Below are 19,788 nucleotides of genomic sequence, written 5' to 3'. Positions count from 1 at the left end.
GCCACAAGGGGCTGGGTCCCTGCGTTCTTCAAGAGATAAGTTCCCTGACTGTCACTCGCTCCTCTGTGACCTTGGGTGACTCCCCTGCCTCCCCATGCCTCTCCTCACTATGTGGTAGGGACGCCAGCACACCTTCCTAGGACTGAGGAAAGCATGAGGAGTTACTGCCCTGGCAGTAACTGGGCCGTAGCACCTGAGGGCACAGACTGAAGGCCTGGCAGTGCCCCCAAGGTCACTGTCTGCCCTCTGGCCCCGTGTAGAAGAGCATACCCTTCCCTGGTCATCTGCTGACCCTACCAACACTAAATACAAGCCTTTCCCTATGGACAGAGCAGCCTTGGGAGCTCAATGGACGGGGTTTCTCCTATGCCAGCCTTCATCAAGGAGATGCCTGGTTTCTCTAGGTGTGGTGTGGACTCCCAGGACAGCGGGCTGGTGGCCTCTGAGCTATCCTGGAAGCAGTTGTACCCAGTTGTATCACCTGCCACTCCCCACAGAGGTGTGACCCATATTTGTGATAGAAAGAAGAGAGAGGAACTTAAGCCTCCAGCTTCATTCTAAGCCACAGCTAGGTCCCTCAACCCTTTTTCTTCCTTCCCAACCCCTACCCCCTCCCATTTAGCTCTCTGGTTGCCATGACAGCAGAATGCTGGGAAGCAGGACTCCTTGGAGGGATAGAAACAGAGTGAGACCACATGTGTGCTAGTCTCTAGGTGCACGTATGTGCCCAGGTGGGTGTCCCCCTTACATGCTACTATGGGGTGGAGCTGAGGGCTGTGTGTCCGGGTGAGGTCTTTTCCGGGTCATGTGCCTGGCTCACGAATGTTTCATAGACACACAACTACAGCACACATGGGGATGGCCAGAGCCTTGATTACTCACTACTTCATCAATAGGGCTGGAAGGTGACAGAGTCTGCAGTTGGAAACCTGTCCCCTTGCTCCCTCAGCAAACTCATACAGATGTCCTCTCTGTCACCTTGCTATGGGAGGCAGGCAGGAGAGGTGGATGTGGAAACTGAGGTCCTCATGTGCATTTACTCATTCAAGCAGGGGTTGTGCTAGGGCCTCCTGGGTCCTCAGATAGAAGGGGGTATCTGAGGAAACATTTGGTATGTTATACCCCTAAGCTTCCCCAGCTCCCCACCCCAGTAAGAATGCTCAAAGCCCACCACAAGAAGAGCTTAGCAGCAAGACTCCCTGACTACTTGCCCATCCCCAGAGCTAGCCACTGACTTAAGGAAAGCTTTTGAAGCCCTCTAAAGTGGGTCTGAAGTCAGTTCTCCAGGACTGGTGAGACATCCCGGGTACGGAAGGAGAAAGGCACACAGGGAGGACCTTCAGAGGCAGCAACCATGCACTTGTATGGGGCCAGCAGGCATGGAGCTGGGATAGGAACCCCAGATGTGTTTGTCTGCTTGCTATGCTTCAGACATGAGCTGGTATTTATCTCCAAGTATGATACACACACAGACACCCCTCACCACCTCCAACTCATCGATGTGAAAATATCACAGCCAGACTGAAGTGCAAAGAGTTGGCCACCGGTGGATGAGTAGCCATGAAGCCTACCCACCATTTAAGTGACTATTGGGAGAGTGATGAGTGAGTCCTCAGTCAATCCCACCCATCCCACTGTGTGCCGGGGCCCTTTTGACCCCCAACTTCCTGCTTTCAAGCCCACAGCCAGGGATCCTTACTACAGACCTCCTTGGCCCCCTGAGTTGTCTGAGGCAGCCTCCCTACTCTGCCCTGGGTAGACGGATTGAGGCTCCTAGATAAGCATGTTCTTAGACTATGTGCATGGGAGGAAGGGTGTCTGGATGTGAGGGGCAGGGGGTGGGGTGGGATGCAGTCTGAGTCACTGGGCTTCCTGAGGGCATACCAGGCCTGTCTCCCCACTTGCCTGCTGAGCTACCACAACAGCACAGGTATTTCTGGCTGGTTTCACACCCCAGCAGGTGGTGTGAACACACCGCCTCAGTGTGCACACCCATGTTTAAATTTGAAACTACAGGGAGCCTTGTTGGGGTCTGAAATCTCAGGCTGCCCCCTAGTCCATACGAGGTGCTCATGAGGAGGGTCCCATCCAGGGAACCTCTGTCCAAGCTCAAACTTCCATGACAGTTGCCAGGGGCAGGGCTTGTTATGGTTCCTGGTTTCTCCAAAGCAAGTCCCTTCATCTCTCTTCGTGAGATGGATGCTCCCCTTCCTCTTCATGACTGCATCTTCCCTTAGTTTCAAAGTGGCCAGTAAGAGCATGGCTAGGAGCCTGCCATTGTGGCACACACCTTTGATCACAGCACTCAGGAGGCAGAGGCAGGAGGACCTCTGAATTCAGGGTCAACCTGGTCTACAGAGTGAGTTCCAGGACAGCCAGAGCTACACAGAGAAACTCTGTCTCAGACAGACAGACAGACAAACAAACAAACAAACAAATGAGCATGGTTAGGCCTCAGCTTGCCCCTGCGTTCAACCCTGCTCTGAGGCCCATTTTCCATTATCTCACGAATGGACCTGTAGGATGATAGTTCTCTTCTGCCCATTAATGCCAAGTTCATTTTTCAGTAGGGGGTAGGGACAGAAAGAGGAAGACGTTACTTGGGTCTTCCCCTGGGATCCCTGGAATCAGGACACCCTCCCTCCCTCACCTGCCCTCATGCATGCAGTGGGGCTTGGAACAAGTAGGCAGTCAGGGATGGACAAAGGGTGCTGCCTGTGGCTGTTGCTCTCTTCTGACCAGAGGGCAGACACTACATGGGAGATTAGGAGCTTTTGCCCATGGCTGATGGGCCTTAAAGAAGAGAAGACATAGAAAGGTCTACTGCTGACCTTCCCCAATTCTAATGACAGACATTGCATTGCACCCTGACACATGGCACACAGGCCCACAACACAGCACAGGTATGTCCCCAAAACATCCCCAAACTAGATACCCACAGAGCAGCTCACACAGGCCTCCTGCTCATAGTGGCTCATCCTCCTGAGGGTGAGGTGTGTTGGACCTGCTCCAATGGTCAGAACCATCAGGACAGGCCATCTCACTGGGGTCTCAGGACCATCAGGACAGGCCATCTCACTGGGGGTCTCAGGACCATCAGGACAGGCCATCTCATGGGGTCTCAGGACCATCAGGACAGGCCATCTCATGGGGTCTCAGGACCTGCTGGAGCAAATGCTGAGATTAAACAAGGCAGGCACAGAAAGAACTATCTGAGAACTTTGCTAGAAAAGACCATGTTCTAGAAGCTTCACCCAGTCATTTCACCCACCGTTGCCTTATTGACAAACAACCCCCATCCCATGTTAGAGAGGTTGAGGTGGAATGCAGAAAGATCTTCAACCCACCAGAGAACACTGCCAGCCTCCCTGGAAATTTCTCTCTGGCTCGCTGCTTCTGGACCAGAGCTGTGACTCCTGGGGTGTGGGACCTGGCTTGGGTACCGGGTGGGGTTCTCCTCCACTGCCTATAGCAGGAGGGATAGAATGAATGCTTTGGTAGATGGGGTGGTAGACTTGTGCAGGCAGAGCAGATCCCATGGAGACTGCAGACAGGAGGTCCCCGGCCTCCCTCCTGCCACTGAGTTCGTGTGGCCTCTGCCCCAGGGTGTGGCCTGATCTCATGTATGTTCCAGCTTCTCTCTCCAGTACCATCGAGGTCTTGTCTGGATGAACAAGGAAGAGGGCCTGGAGACTGCCCCAGGCTGCCTCTGCCTTAGTCTACTCCAGAGATCTGGGTCTCCCCTGGCCTGTGGCTATGTCTGTCTCCACTACTCAAGGATGTAGGGCTATCTGCTACTGCCCAGGGGTCTGCCCTGCCCTGCTGGCCCCCTGGTGGCCACTCTGCTCCTGCCCAGGGGTCTGCCCTGCCCTGCTGGCCCCCTGGTGGCCACTCTGCCACATCTCTCTGCACTCTCCACTCAGTTTGATAGAAGCTTGGAGATTAGAATGACGGGGTTCCCATACTCACAAATGACCTGTGGTCCCCAACTAAAGATGCCCTCTTAGGGTAGACAGCTGTCCTTAAAGTCCAGAGAGGGCTGCACCTGGAGGATTCCCCCAGCGCTTCTCAGACTATGCCAGCCCAGCCAATAGCACAGACTCCTACCACCCCAACCTGTCACAACCCCACAGGGCATGGGCTGGATAGCCAGTCAGGAAGGGAGATCCTGGCTTGCCACCATACCATGCTGTACACCTGGCCAAGGCTAAGTTTGAGGTCCAGCTGTCACGGGGAGAATCGAGAGGCCCCGACTCCAGATGCTTCCGTGCTGTCTGGCTTTGAACATGGGGCCTCTGTATGGTCTCTATAGCAGAAATTGGGAACAGACTGAGTCTACAGACATTAACACAAAAGAGGATCCTCCTCCTCAGAGAGGAGAAGCCAGCCTGAGGCTCATTTGGTGAGAGCTTCCAGGGTTTCCTTCTTCCCTCCACTTGAGGGATATGCCTTTTTGGGATATCAGAATTGGGTTAGAATTGTATCATCCAAGAGGTGTGCCAGGCTTGCACCCTATTTGCTGGTGGCTAGCTGGGGACTTGGGAGCCCCCCCCCCGACAGAGCTTAGCACACCATGGGCACCTATCAGACTCCCGGGAGCCAATTCTGCAGCTCTCGCTCTAGGGCCCTGTCTTCACTCACCCTCTCCTCCTTGGGATGAGATGCCTGTGGATGGTAGAGCCTAGTGGGCCCGGTGCTGGCAGTCAGGCACTGTCCCCCACTTCTCTGTGCCTCCCCGGCTGCTGTCCTGGACTCGGGTCTTAATGGAGCGTAAACAGCCCGGCAAAGGGAAGCCTCATTAGGTCTGATCTAATTAGGAGGCTCTGTGCAGTGGAGGTAGATGGGGAGGGGCACCCATTCCTGAAGCCTGCTTTGCACCAGGAATGTCATACATGTACACTCCTAGGACCCCTCCTCATCGCCTACCACGGTAGACAGTCACAGGCAACCAAGCTGGAAAGGTACTCGGAGAGAGCAGGTGGTTTGCCGGGGAAACACAGTCAACAGTGGCTTCTTTAGGAAGTGCACCCTGTAGGCCACCCTAATTCTCAGGCTCCTCAACCCCTGAGGCAGGTGCACGGCCATGTCTGCCTACGGCCCACGGTTTGGCTAGCTCCCACCCGTGACTCTGTCTTTAGACCTCCTCTCCCCTTTCAGCACTGGCAGATGCCACGGGTCAGATGGTGGGAGGCCGGATGTAGGACAAACTGGACCCTCTCTCTGCCTCTGGTTCCCTCTATGGTCAGGATAGGGGAGCTGATGCCATACCAAGGGGCCTGCCGCCCCTTCGTTAGTCTTAGCTAACAAGCTGTTTATGGGTATGACATGACACCTGCTTTCTTCTTTATAAGTTCAATAATTTATAGGCATATTAGCAGCCCGGCGGCTGCCCTGGGCCCCAGCCAGACGGGACGGGGCGATGCAGCCGGGTGCCTCTGCCGATATTTACTCTCTCCTACCATCAATTATTAAGTAGCCCTCCTTCAGTTTTGCACATAATTACACGCGCCGTTATGGTTTGAACTCCCCTGCTCTAAATCCCTCTGGAGCAGGGCCCAGCCTGCCCCACAGGGCTGCTATAGCCCAGGGACTCAGCTGCCTGCAGACTGAGAGAGGTGGTGGTAACTCAGACTCCCACCCCATAGAGTCTTCTTCTTGGCTAGCAGTGGTCTTCCCCACCCGAGGGTGGGGTCTTTGCACCCTTGTTGTCTCTGTGGACGCCTCCACACTTCTGTACATATAACTGTCTCCTTGTTCCTTGGCTTAGCCCGGTCGCGACCACCTCCTGAATGTCTATCCTGATTCCCCAGCGCCTGCTCTGTGTGTGTGCAAACACAGCCTGCATCACACTGAGTCCAATCTTGTTTGCTAGACCATGGGCTCTGGAGGCACAGAGAAAGCTGTGGCAAATGTTTGTTGAGTGATAAATGAACAAGTGTGTGGATCAGTGGATGGATAGAAGGATGGGTGGCTGAGTGTCATTAGGGAGTCCACTGAGGCACCTGCCTCTTCATCCCTGCCCAGGAAGTCTGTCCTTGTTGATCCCCTTCCTCCCAAATCCCCTCAACTCTCCCTAATTTAGACCGAGATAGCCCTGTGGGCAGCAAAGCCTGGACCCTCGACTATATGCCATCACAAGACGGGCAGGCAGGATGGAGTGAGAGTATGTCCTTTCGATCTCATGTCTGCTGTGTGGGTTGGAGAAGATGCTCAACCTTTCTGACACTATTTCCCCATTGTTTAACTTGGGATGACAACAGTCTCTCTATGGATGTGGCTGAGGCTTACATGGGGCTTATCATATCACAAATGCTCTGTCATATTCCTTTACCTCAACCTTGATGTATCTTTGAACTGAGCCCACATAAACTTGAACTGTCTTGAATTGGATGGCTTTACTCCCACTTTCTTGGGTCCACCCTTCCCTGGTTTTGCTTCCCCCACAGGTCTAGTAACTGGGCTTGAGGTCTCCACAAATACCACAGACTAACTGATCAAGATTTTGCCACATCTCAGCCTACATATTTAGGAAGAGGAGGAAAAGTACCTATGTGACCAAAAAAAAAAAAAACCAGGCTGGAGGCCATGTCTTCCCTGTGCTAACAGTAGAGTGAGAGCTAAGCCCCAGGTACCCACTGGATTTGAAAGCCCGGGGTTATCTCCCTGGGGACCCCGTGCCTCAGTTTCTTCCAGAAGAACAAATAGTAGGGTGGTCCCTGTAGGGATGTTGAGAGGTCAACCGAGTTGCTGAGTGAGCGATTAACACAGTTAAGAGCAGGGTGTTGCTGTGGGGGGTACTTGAGCACAAGGTGTGGGGTGGCCCTTCCCTCTCTGAGAAGTGGCACCCTCCCAAAGTGCTGGTCCTTCTCCTGTGTGTGTCCTTCTCCTGTGTGTGTCCTTCTCCTGTGTGTGTCCTTTTCCTGTGTGTGTTCAGATCGTCGTCTGCTTTTGAGTTTAATCTAAGGCTGCCGCCTTGTATGCATCTTTGCTTTGCTCCTCCACACTGCATTGTGGGATCGTCTGAGCCAACTTGTGTGACTCTTGTGTCTGTCCTCATCATCACTTGATATTCCATTGTGCGATCACATGTACTCTGTCTATCTTAATGCCATCGAGAGGTATATCCAATGCTTATGACCCCCACTGTTACAAAAACATTGGGGTGGATCTTTCTGTACTGGTCTTCTTGTCTCTCTGTGATGTGTACCCAGCATGGAGTTGCTAAGTAACAGACTATGCACCTTTTCCACCTTATCAGGGAGTCACCAAGTTACTGTGCAGTTCTTCACCCCATTGACAGGAGGCACTTTGTCTGAATTATTCCCCGAGTCCCCAGCCATAGTGGGAGCAAGGAATGTTTGCCTATACGTAACAGGTGGAGAATGGCTTAGGTACATGTCGCTTTGTGACAAGCCATCCCCACATGCAGTGGCTTAAAACACATAAATATGACCTCATAGATGGTGCTGGGGTGTGTGTGTGTGGAATCCAAGTGAGGTACTGTTGCATTTCTGACTCGGGGTCTCTAGGAGCTCCAGTCAAGGTATTCAGAGAGCTGTGATCTTCCCAGAGCTCTACTGAGGAACACCTGCTTCTGTGTTCACTCCATGGTCTTGGATCCTGTGGTGCTGACTAGAAACATAAGTTCCGAAAGGCTGCTGGTGGCATGGCAGCAGATTCCTTTAGAATAAACAAGCAACCATGAAGAGAGAACATCTAAGATGGAAGCTGTATCGTATGTATGTATGTATGTATGTATGTATGTATGTATGTATGTATGTGTATGTATTGACATCCTGTCCTTTCTGCCACATTCTATCCATCAGAAGTGAGTCAGGGAGTAGAGGTATTGCACAATGGTTAGAGTACTTGTTTGACATGTGTATAGCCCTGGGACACCAGGGAAGGGGTGGGGGTGAATCAGTTGGTCATCTGCAGTGAGGGGGGTTGGGATGACACAGTGGGAGACTGGAAGGCAGAGCCACTGGGAGTCATCTTAGGTCTGCCTATTGCAGGGCAACTGAAATTTGGAAAGAAAAGTGACTTGTCCGGTGTCACACAACCATTAGAGCAAGTGTCAGAACTAGAACCTGAGGCTGCTTGACTGCCTTTAAATCTGCTACACTGCCTTTAACCCTCGGATAATAACAGGTTCTGAGCTAAGTTAATAGACAAGTCTCTAGCACATCGGAACTCAAGATGAGTGCTTAATGAATGGATTTGCTAACAGTGCTGCCTGTTTGCACGCATTAGCTCAAATTCCCCCTTGTGTGCTCCGTGGGGATTGCCAAGCCCAGGCCCTTAGGAGCAGCTGCTCTGCCAAGCACAGAGCCCAGGGTCCCAAAGAGCTGGGGAGTGGTCCCTTTATACAAATCGCTATTTATATTTTCATACTCTTTTGCCCTCAATTTAATCTTTTTATCCCCAGTGGAGAGAACACTTCTGTGGCTTCCCCCATTCCAGGATAAGCCTAGGTTAGGAACATCATTGGGCCTTTTCTTGGGGGCTTTGGAGTGGGCAGAGCAGCCACTGATTGGCTTCAGACAAAGTTCTTATTTTCAGCCCCCATGGATGCTATATCCAGGCCAGGCAGCCTTCCAACCCTGCCGGGGCTTCTGCTGAGGCTTCTGAGAGCCTCCTGAACTCCCCTGGATGCCCTAGTTCCATGCCCCACCCACTGAGGGCTGCTGACTGTCCTGCTTCTAGACAGTGGCGTGTCACCCACTTTGGAGCCTTTCCAGCAATGGGACCACAGCCTTAGCCCTGAGTGAACAGAGAAATGATTGTCTGGGATCCTAGAGCACCCTGTGGCCAGAAAGGCCAAAACCTGGCCCTAGGCTGCTTCTAAGCAGACACTTTGCATCCTGCTCCCGAGGGCCCCTGCTCCCTTGTCTGCCTCACAGATGCACCATCACAGGACTCTGACCTATGGATTAACCGCCATGCCCCAATCCACTTCTCTCCAGCCTGTGTCTCTAGGACTTCATTATGCCAGTGGCCTCAGCAACCCCAGCGTAAAAGGCTTCAGGGCATGGGGTGAACTGGTTGTAGCTTCCAGGAAGGAACCAAGGTCCTGATTTTAGAACTTAGCTTTCTAGAAGCCTAGAATGTCCCTCTAAGGAACTATCAAACCTTATCTCACTGTCCCCATTGAAGAACCCTGAGGCCTTGGTGTGTAACTGAGGGTACTTTGGCCCAGAGAGGGGCAGTTCCCCTTCAAGGTCACACAGCAAGGTAATATGTGCCATAAAACAGAATACAAGGTTCGCTGAGCACCCAGCTCCAAAGGTTGTGAGTGTGGGCTTCACCCCTCACCCCCTACTCCATGCCTACTGCTGCTTACCCAGCTTCCACTGCCTCCGAACTCCTCGGCTCCGTTTTTCTTGCTAATTAGAGGTCTCAGCAATGACTCTGCTGTCCCAGCCATTTTAGAGCCATCATTAATTTCAAGTGCCTTCAGAAATAACCATCATCGTAAAACCCTATGAGCTGCTGGGATGCAAGCAGGCAGGACCAGCAGACAGGGAGGCAAGCTTGTGTGTACCATCCAGTCTGTGCCTCAGGGGAAGCCTATCCCTGCTAGGTCCCTGCCTCCTGAAGCCTCAGCCTCTAAGAACGAGAGGATAACGTAGCTGGGCCTTGGACATTGAACACAAACAACTCCAAAGCCCAGCTTGGCCTCTGGAGCGCAGAATAAACGTGGACTGTGCAACAACCCACCCAAGCTTCCGCTTTCCCGTTTGTGTGATGGGATCTGCAATTCCAATCCTTCTTTGTTGTCCTTTTATTTTATTATGAGGTAGGCTCTCAGGAACTTGTGTGTCACACACACACACACACACACACACACACACACACACACACAGTGCCCCAGTCAGTCTCCTGAGTGCTGGGATTGCTGGCATGAGCCACCACAGCTGATACCCATGCCATTCTTGAAATGAGAATGAAAACAGAGCTTGGAAACTGGTTTACAGATTGGGTGATGTGGTTTGGAGAGGAGTCCCTCCTCCACACGCCCTGAAAAGCTTGCTCCAGCCCCTGCTCTGTGGCCAGTATTCAGGCGACAGAAGGCCAGTTCCAGAAGCCACTGGCTTCTACATTATTAGGATTGCTTAATTGTACATGGGGTCCAAGATCAGCTTCATTCCCATCTGCTCTTGGAAGCTCCTAGTGGAAGAACAGAGCAACAGGGGGATAGGCCTTGCCTAAAGCCTTAAAGTCTGGCCTTAGGAGGGAGGCAGACATAGAAGAGATGGGTCTTCATTTGCTCTTGAAACCAATGGAAATCAGAAGAGAGGCTTACCTAGGAGGTGGACCAACAAAGGCCTACAGATGTAGTTCTGGTTGTAGCAAAGAAGTCGGCCATCTGCTGCTTCACAGGTGGCCCTGGGACCCGTGAGAATACTGTGGAGCCCCCCCCCAGACATCTAGCTAAGGAGGGACCCCAGTGTTAGCCTCCTCCCTTATGGGGTCAGAATGGCACGGTCAGAGACCAGACCCCAGTTGAACCCTCAAAGGCTTCTTCCAGGCGGTGATGCCCCAACCCTTCCCAATCCTCCTTCCCCATCCCTTCCACTGCTGGGGTAAGATGGAGGACCTGCGAGGGGTCATTTCTTCAGGAGACAAACAGAAACCGATAGCTGGGCTGCTGCTTACAATGGAGGAGTAAGGCTTTGAGGTAGCTGTGGTGTCATTCCCATCGCCCCAGGACACCAAGAGTCGATGAGTAGGTGGGCACCACAAGACCCCGGCCTGATACACCAGCTTCCTCATCCAGCAACTGGAGACTGTGATGGGGGGATGGACTCTCCCCCATTTCTCCGACCAGATCACTGAGGCAGGGAGCAGGTGAGTCGGGGGCGGAGATCTGCGGTGGCCGCGCCTTGCCTGCGTCAGTCGCCGCACCAGGAATAGCCCCCGCCCCCGCCCCCGCCCCGCAACGGGTCTGGCAGAGCCCTTACGCAGGAGCTAGAGAGCGTCTATTCCTGTCGGGCTGTGGGAGGAGGCGGCGCGGGAGGGCGGGAGCTCACCCGTAACTCACAAACAGCCGGGGTGGGGGAGCTGGGGAGACTGGAAAGGGGGTGCAAGGATCACGGAATTGGGGGGCCCGTGAGCCGCCTGCGCTGGGCGCTGGAAGGGAGGGGACTCATGTGTGGCCGCCCCACCTCCCCTCCTACCAGTAAATCCTTCTGCCAAGCCTGCCTCCCACTGGTTTACTCAGCCCTGGAAAGCCATTCAAATTCCCTTTCCACGGTTTACAAGCTGTGTGACCGTGGCCAAGTCACGTAACCTCTCTGAGCCTGGGGTTCCTGCTTTCTGTCACAGGGGAGTAACACTGTCTCTTCCCGAGATTGTTGGAAGAAGAATGTAGGATGCGTGGAGCATCGCCGACACCTGCGAGGAAGGGGTTCTAGCTAGGCCTGAGATAAGGATGCACATAGACAAAAGGCAGGAATGTCCCAAGCAGTGGTGTGGCAGTGAGGCTGAGAGGGATCCAGAGTCGGTTTCGCTGGAACAGGTTTGTGCAACTCTTTGGACTGTGTGTGAGGTTGATCTGCGGAAATGAAGACAGTGCCGGGGGTGGGGACTCGGGGTTGACCTCTCCAGGCCAGCCAGGCGTCTCCGAAATCTCCAGGCTGGCTTCTTGGGAGGCGAGTGAGGTACTGGGAGTGGGATCCTTGTCCGCCCCAGAAAGGGACAGGCCTTGGGCTGGCGTCTTCCCTCCCCGCTCAGATTCCTTCCTTGCCTGCCGGCATCCCCACAAGCTAGGAGGAGTGTCGGGGAGAAGGGGCCTCTTCATTGATGGTTATTCCAATAAAACTGGCGTACTTTTAGGGGGCATCTGGCTTCGAGCAGATGGAAAAGGGGGTACAGTAGAAGGATGTGGGGTTCTGATGGGTTGCCTTCCTGCTCCGCAGCCTTTGCCAGGCCACCCTGAGGCCACCCTGCCAGGCTAGTCTGTGTCTGTGGTCCAAGAAGGGTCTGGGTCTCTATGTAAAGATCTTATTCTTTGGGGCCATCTGAAGATATGGTCCCAGGCCAGGATCTACCAAACTCGTTATTTATTTTAGGGAGTTAGGCGAATACCTAAGCCCAGACCTAGGCTCTGTGCTGCCCTCTGCTGGTTAGTTGGTGGAGTGCCACCTTCCGGAGTCTGCCAGAGAGGCCTGCTGCCCTCTGCTGGACGGGAAACCCGACGGGGTGGGGACCCGAACGCTAAGGCAGATTCTAGACCTGGCCTCCGGGTAGATCCGCTAAACCAGCTCGGCTTGCACACTGCCCTCCTATGCTTCCCGTTCTGCGAGCCTCGCCCCAAGATCCCTAGAAAGTGGGGCAGGCGGGGAGGCCGGGGCTCCCAGACATTTCGAGAGGAGGGGGCACAGCCTGACCCTCTTCACGCTGTCCTCTAAACAACCCTGTCCAGGTGGGGAGTCCGGTCTGTCCACGTGTGTGTGTGTGTCGGTCCACACGGTCGTGTGCAGTGACCCCAGTTAACACGTGTGAATACACGCGTTCACATGCATACGCATGTGGCCAGAGAGACAATCACACGCAAATGGGTGCACGCTCCCTGGGAATACCGCAGGCCGGGATGGTTTGAGACTAGCCGGAGCCTGGGACCCAGAGGGGCGCTGCATGGTGCAGGGCGGGAGCACGGGGGGCGCCGGCCTGGGAGAGCTCATCGTCTGCACCCCGCTGCCACTCTCGCTGCCCCCTGGGCGCTGGGCAGCTGCTGGGGCGCTCCTCGATCTCCGCCCGGTTCTCTGAAAGAAGGACCCCCACCCAGGTTTTGCGGCCGCGCCTTCTCCTCCCCCGCCCGGCTCCTGCGCTCTCTCACTAGCTCCCTCCCTCCCTCTGTCCCTCCTCCCTCCCTGGCTCGCTGCTCGCTCCTCTCGCTCCCTCCCCACGCCGCGGCAGAGCGCGGAGCCCGAGCGGGAGCCGGCGTGGGAGCCGGAGCGGGCGGCAGGGCAGGCGGCGGCCGGACCTGGACCCGTCCCGGTCCCGGAGCGCGCGGAGTCCCCACCCGCGCCGCTCGGGCCCCCCTCCCGACGCGGGGCTCTGAGCAGCATGCGTGGCAGCTGCCCACCGGCCCCAGCCCCGGCCCCGGCCCCGCTGCGGAGAGCGCCCGGCCTCGACCCCGGCCCCAGCGGTAGAGGCGGCGGCGGCGGTGGCTCTCGGCCGGCCCGAGGGACAGAGCTAGGCTCCCGGAGCCCGCGCCAAGCGTCCTGAGCGCACCAGCTCCTCAGCCCGCCGCGGCTGCGACCTCCGCCCCCGACTCCCGAGCTCCTGCCCCGGGCCCGGCTGGGCTCCCGCCCGCGTGGGACAGACAGACGGACGGCCAGCCCTGCGAGGGCGCGTGGACCGGGCGGAGGTGTTGGAGGAGGAGACGGAGGAGGGGGGCTGGGCTGGGGCTGGGGCCGCGCCGGCAAGAGAGACATGCGATTGGTGACCGAGCCGAGCGGACCGACAGCGCGCCCGAGATGCAGGTGAGCCCCTCCACCGTGGCCGAGCCCTAGTCGGCAACCCTGCGTTGTGTGCCTCTGGGAGCTGCCGTTGGCCCAGGCTTCACCCCCCCACACACACACCCTGGGGCTACATAGGGCATCCTGTGCCACCCAGACCCCCTTTGGGGTCACAGGCCTGATCCTCAAGTTTCAAGTGGTTTTCCCATGTCTCTTCCATTGGCCCTAACAGATCCCGGGTTGGCAAGCTGGGACTGTGGTCAAGGAGAGATCCATTCCATTCCAATAACTGCCCTGGTGCTCCCTACATCATCCTCCCTTTCTGGGCATTGGCCACCCAGAGGATATGGCTCTCGTAGCCCCGGATGAGTCTTTCAGTGTACCAGAGACCACCCCCCCAGCCCTGGCTAACACTGCCAAGGCTGGGGACGCGGCTAGGGAGCAGCTTCTCCCCAGGCTCCAGCTTGGGTTGCCTCTCTCTCTCCACAGGAGCTTTCTCAGCCTCTTTCTGGCTCCTCCCGGGTGAAAGGGAGGTGGAGAGGGGAAGACAGGGGAGGGGGGAGTCCGGTTGAGGAAGACCCGGGAACCTTCGGGGCTCCCCTTTGTCTTCCTTCAGCCGGGCATCTCACCCCCTCCTGCCCCACTTTTCACTCCGAGGGAAATGGGTGGGAGGTGGGAGCCTGCTGAGAAGCGGGAGGTGAGAAAGGGCCTCCTGTGTGTCCCCAAACACACCCTACTTGGGTGGGCTTTGGGCCTCCTGCCCTCTAAGACACCCCAGAAGATGTTTCTCTCCAGCTGGGTCCCACTTTGAGGAGGGGTGGGGCCAGGCAGGTGGGCAGTCCCCCGGGTCCCTTATCGCTGGGGGTCCCTGCCCAGCCCCTGCCCAGCTCTTTCTGTCGCGGCACCTCCCCTTTGTTCTCAAAGGCCCTGTGATGGGTGGGTGGAGTGGCGACCCCGGCACATGGAACATGGGAACAGCTCTGCCCTGGTTGGTGGGAGTTCAGGAGGCCTGAGGTGGGGGTCGGACCATCTGGGCCAGCCCCTTTCTGCGAGCCCAGCCTTTCCTCGGTCCTTGGCTGGGCTTGGGCAGCCAGAGGGCGCCCGGCTCTCCTGGTTCCCGGTTCTGGGCTCAGCCCTGCTGGTCATTATGCCAACGACTCCAGCACGGAGCCTCGGTGCCAGGGGAGTCCAGGGCACCAAGCAGGCAGACAGCCTGGGGCTTCCCTGGACCCATTAAGGACCGCTGGTGAGGGGGTGGGTGTTTCTCTGCTCCTGGCCCTTTGTCCTTGTGTGGACCAAGAGGGGTGCAGACTTCTCAGCACCTGGGAAGGTGCTGGCACCTGGTTTGCTGGGAGGCAAGACCGCGGTGACAGAAAGGGAGAGGTGAAGAAGGCATTGGGGCCACGCTGAAGGTGCCAGGAAAAGGGGACGTGGTCTCGGAAGATCTGAGGGCAACACCCAGCTGCCTCCTTGAGGATACTCAGCCGAAGAAGGACAGGCCCCCGGGGCGCTCCTGTTTTCTATGTAACCCTCCCCCAGCCCTCGCTGGAGTGTGAGATGGCCTTGGGTAGGGCCCCATCAAGATTGTGTTGCTCCCTAGACCTGGAGTGAATGAGGGTTCAGGAAACAGCTCTTACGGGATGGGTGTGTGCTGTGTGCTGAGGTTTGACGCTTTGTGAGTGGAGGGAGGGGTCCTGCAAGATTGAATGGAATGTAGAGACTGTTTCACCTGCCCCCCCCCCCCCCCCGTCCTCTTTGATCCTAGGGGTCATCTCTTCTGTTCCTGTCTCTACACACACGTTTCTTACACTAGATAATAGCTTTAAAAAAACCCTCAGAATTCTAGAGGGTCACTATCCTCCTCCAGGATGGGCCGTTGCTTAGCAAAAAAGTTGAGGAGAACCTGTATTGGTGATAGCTCCGCTGAGCCGCTGTTAGGTGGCTGTGAGAGCAGAAGGCTGTGGGCTAGTGTCTTGGTCATGCTTTTCTAAGTGTGACTCTCTCCTCCCAGAGCACCACCATTGAGTATATTTTGTTCTGTCCCTACCAGTTCTTCCCCATATGCCTGTATCCCCCCTCAGTTTGGTCTGTCAGCCCTCCTCCAAAGGCTCTCTCCTTGAAGCAGCCTCCCCCTAGCTGCTCTAAGTTCCCCCACTGATTTACACACGATGGCACCGCAGCCTGTCCATTCATGCATTTATTCTGTACATCCTGATGAGCTCTTGCTCCGCCCCTGGCTAGACCCTATTGAGTACCTTGAATACCTAGGCAAACCTCTGGGCGTGGGAAAGACATCAAGAGGCTCTAGGACCTCCTGGTAAGGACAGCCTAGAGGGGGCATGGAGTCCTTTGCTGCAGGAACGGGTAGGGCTAGATATGCACTAAAGATGTCCCAGGTAGAGACTGGAGAGCCAAGACAGAGTGCTCAAGAAGGGGGGGGTTCTTCCTGGGAGCTGATGGAGTCAGGCTCTTAGGAGAAGAGGGTGCCTGGAGGCTTTGCAGAGACACAGGAAGCAGGGGTTTCCAGAGAGGAGGCTCTCTGAAGAAAGCTTTGAGAAGGCGGGGTCATTTCCAAACACACTCGAGGCCTTCTTGACTCTGACCTTTGTTTATGTGAATGAATGGATAAGTGAATATCCTTGAGTGCTGTGGGCCAATTGAGCTTCTGCCTGAGCGCTCGGCTCCTCCCGTGTCGCTGTGAGAGCCAACTGTGCAGCCAGGGCCTGGTTCAAGCCTCAGTTCCACCACTGCCTCGTTCCCTGACCTTGGGTAACTTACTTAATCTCTCGCCGTCTCCAGGTCCTCTCCAGTAAAACGGAGATAACCGTGGAGATGGTGGCAGTGAACCGCACTAACCACGTAAAGCACTTAGAGCCGTGTGGGGTGCACAGTGCGTGCCTAATGAGTGCTAGCTACTTACAGTTCACATCAATGGTGTGCTTCCGGTTTTCTCCTTGGAGGTGGCGCGGAGATTTAGTTTTATAGCTGAGAAAACAATCAGAATGGTGGAGTCACCTATCCAAAGCCCCCATCTTGCAGGTGTGGCGTTCACTCTAATGTGCTCTCCTTCTGACCATGGGCGGTGGCTGTTCTCACTGGTCCAGGACTAGCCTGTTCATTTGTTGATCCATACGTTTTGTTGTTGTTGTTTGTTTGATTGGTTGGTTTTGGTTTTTCGAGACAGGGTTTCTCTGTGGCTTTGGAGGCTGTCCTGGAACTAGCTCTTGTAGACCAAGTTGGTCTCGAACTCAGAGATCCGCCTGCCTCTGCCTCCTGCGTGCTGGGATTAAAGGTGTGCACTACCACAGCCCGGCTGACCTGTACGTTTATATTACTAATAGTAGTACTTGCCAGGGTATGGTGGTGCATGCCTGTAATCCCAGCACTGGGGAGACAGAGGCAGGTGGATTTCTATGAGTTCAAGGCCAGTCTGCTCTACATAGTAAGTTCCATGCCAGACTCTCTCTCTCTCTCTCTCTCTCTCTCTCTCTCTCTCTCTCTCTCTCTCTCTCTCTCTCTCTCTCTCCTGTCACACACACACTAAATAAAACAAAATAAAAATACATAGTAGTAGTGCTCATGATAACATATTGAACATGTGATCCAAGTCTCTAACTTCACCATTCAGCCTTTGCCTGCTCCTGTGTGCTTCTCCACACCTTTTCCATGGCTCCTTTTTCTGAGGTAATTACCACCCTACACTATGTATTTAAATTTCTCTTGCCTCTTGTGTTTGGGCCTGAGGGTATAGCTTAGTGGGGGGCCACTTGCCTAGCGTTCATGAAGTCCTGAGTTCAGTACCCAGCACCAAAATAAAATAATATATTTAGCTATATAAGAACTGTGACGTTTTAGTTATTTTTTTAACTCTATACAGAATATAAACAACACACAGTCCTCTGGAATTGGTTTTTTCATTCATTATCATATCCTTGCAAACCATAGTGGATGTTCAGCACCCATTCCTTTTTCTCTGATGGCTTTGGTTGTCACTTGAATGTAACACAATGTATTCCTGGCCCTCCTATTGATGAACATTTGGATTGTTGCTCTTTCTGGCTCTTGCAGATAGTGCTGCCACAAACCCCCTCATTCTGTCTCCTGAGGCAGTGTGGGAAGTGCCCTGAACTGTTGGGCTGCAGGGCATGTTCGTGTTCAGCTTTCCTAGGAACTGTGCCAAAGTGTTTTCCAAATTAGTTGGACCACTTTATGTCTCTCCTGTAGGGGACGAGTGTTCCCATCACCCCCCCATCCCCAGTCAACTCCGTGCTATCTATTGGCTGTCTTGATTTCTCTTGATTGAATGAGTGTAAAATGGGATTTCATTATAGCCTTGATTTGCATTTCTGGGATTCAAGGTTTGTGGTGTGTGAAGGGGGGTTGAGCAGGCAGTATCCAATGTGGGATGGATGCTCACTAAGTGGTTATTATCCCATGAAACTCAGTTTCCTCTGAAATGGGGGTATTGTCTGTAAGAGTCCGGAGCTCGGGCATGGGCAGGAGTGATGGGAGGGGGACTCCCCAAGGAAGCAGAATGAAGGGGAGCAAGTAAGACTTACACTCAGGATGGGAACGGCCGTCCTGGCCCGGGAGCTACAGGGAGCCTGTGCTTCCTTATTTTAACGCCCTCTCCCTGCTCAGCTCCTGAAGCGCCCCTTCCTGTACCCTGGCATCGATATGAGGCCTGGCACTGGTGGGTACTCGGCGAGAATGTGGTGGCCACCTGCTGGACAAAACACACGTGGGCTCCTTCCTCTGGCGTTCACAACTTCCTGGGGGCCCTCTCAGATTGCTCGTGTCCAAGCAACGAATGTAGGATGGTCAAGCAATATGGCTCCTGGGCATCTAAGGGTCCCTAAACCACAAGGCCCACCAGAGGGGCTTAGAAGCCAGGTGCTGGCAGGCTAAGTTGGAGTAACTCCCCCTGTCAGCCTGGTGTACCCACAATTGATTTCATCCCCCTTCCCCCGCCCAGGCCTGGGGCCCTGGAGCTGGTTAGAGACAAGCGCCAGGGCTGGCGGAATAATTATGCCTATTTCATGTGACACCCAAATTGATTGCCGCCAGGGTGACATTACCAGGGCATTGTTCCTCATCTCCAACCTCTTATTACATGTTATTAGGGTGTGTGGTGTGTGTGTGTTTTTCTATTTTTTTTCCATTTCAGGGAATTAATCTCTCCCTGCCACCTCCTCTGCTTCCCTCTGCAGAGAATCACTCTCGGCCTGGGAAGGGGGCAGGGCCTGGCCAGCATCCCTTTTCTACTTGGTCCTGAGCAGGCCTGCAGCTACAGCTGGGGCCTGGCTATCTCTAGTCCCTTGGCTTGGATCCAAGATGTGGGCATCTTAGAGCTGAGAGACATCTTCCAGACAGGCCTCTTCTTGCAAGCCTCCTGTGACACGCTGCCCACAGTGGGGCCAAGGTGGGTCCTCCACCTCCCTTTTGTCTGGTTCCACCCATGGGTCTTGGGTCATGGACAGTTGAAACCTTCAGCCTTGACACAGTTCTTAGAGATCTCCTCACCACATGTGGGGTTCTCAAGGGCAGCTTTGTGGTCACCCAGCTGTGCCTGAGCAGGGCCCAGCGTACCCTATGTCTGACCGGAATCTACCACCTCCCTGGCATGAGCTCAGTTTACCATGTTGGAAGAATGGGCTTGCACAAGGGACTGTGCAGGGCTCAGCTGAACAGAAAGGGTTGACCATCCAATGCCAGGCAGGAGAAGGGTAGTGTTTTTGTTTAGAATTTGTCTAACCATGACATAAAACCCAGCAGACATCGCTTTATGATGTATCTATCAGGGGCTTATTTTTCCCCTTTTGTGAAGCACAAACATCCTAACCCATCGCCTACCTGGCTCCTCCGTGAGTTGCATGGCCACATTTAAAGCTGCAGCCCAGCCACAGGCAGACCCCGGTTCTCTTAGACCTCAGTCCTCATCCGTATGATGGCCTCTAAGATGTAATGCCTCTGGATTCAGACTAGCGCAGGGCCTTGAACTAAACGCCCAGGCTGTTTCCTCATCAGTTCAGCAGGGTTGATACGCTGTGCCCAGCATGGTGAAGGCCGTGTGAAATCTGCCAGTCCCATTGCAAAGGAAGACATTATGGTCTCAAGGGGTAAGAGCACTTCAAGATCTTAAAGGTCAGGACAAGCCGGGGTCTCACTAATCCCAGCTCTGCCCCTCGTTGCTGTGTGACTTTCAGCAAATGGTATGTCTTCTCTGTGCTTCAGTCCTCTCATCAGGAGAACAGGGTAATTATATCAACCTTCTAAATGGACTGTGAAGATGACACCAGTTGCCTGGCTGTGTGAGCCCTGC

General features: G+C 54.7%; 1 protein-coding gene across 8 annotated transcripts in view; it reads left to right on the top strand.

Annotated features, from left to right (window-relative positions):
- Positions 1-19,788, top strand: part of Lingo1 (leucine rich repeat and Ig domain containing 1) — a 181,200-nt gene that overhangs the window by 151,081 nt on the left and 10,331 nt on the right. Inside the window, exon 7 of one of the 8 annotated variants that reach the window (XM_040729781.1) lies at positions 18,677-18,888. The exons of 5 other annotated variants lie outside the window; for them this stretch is intronic. Coding sequence is in view for 2 of the 3 variants with exons in the window: in XM_013112961.3 (XP_012968415.1) it covers positions 11,435-11,521 (87 nt within the window). In the remaining variant the exon portion in view is untranslated. Of the gene's footprint in view, positions 1-11,273; positions 11,522-13,369; positions 13,491-18,676; positions 18,889-19,788 lie in introns of those variants that run through there. 2 more of the 8 variants (XM_013112961.3, XM_005069572.4) reach the window with 2 other exon arrangements.

Source organism: Mesocricetus auratus, unplaced genomic scaffold (genome assembly GCF_017639785.1).
Source record: "Mesocricetus auratus isolate SY011 unplaced genomic scaffold, BCM_Maur_2.0 Super-Scaffold_100022, whole genome shotgun sequence".
In the NCBI taxonomy this organism is placed as follows: Eukaryota; Metazoa; Chordata; class Mammalia; order Rodentia; family Cricetidae; genus Mesocricetus; species Mesocricetus auratus.
Note: the sequence above shows the minus strand (reverse complement) of the source record. Positions and strands in the feature narration are given on the sequence as shown.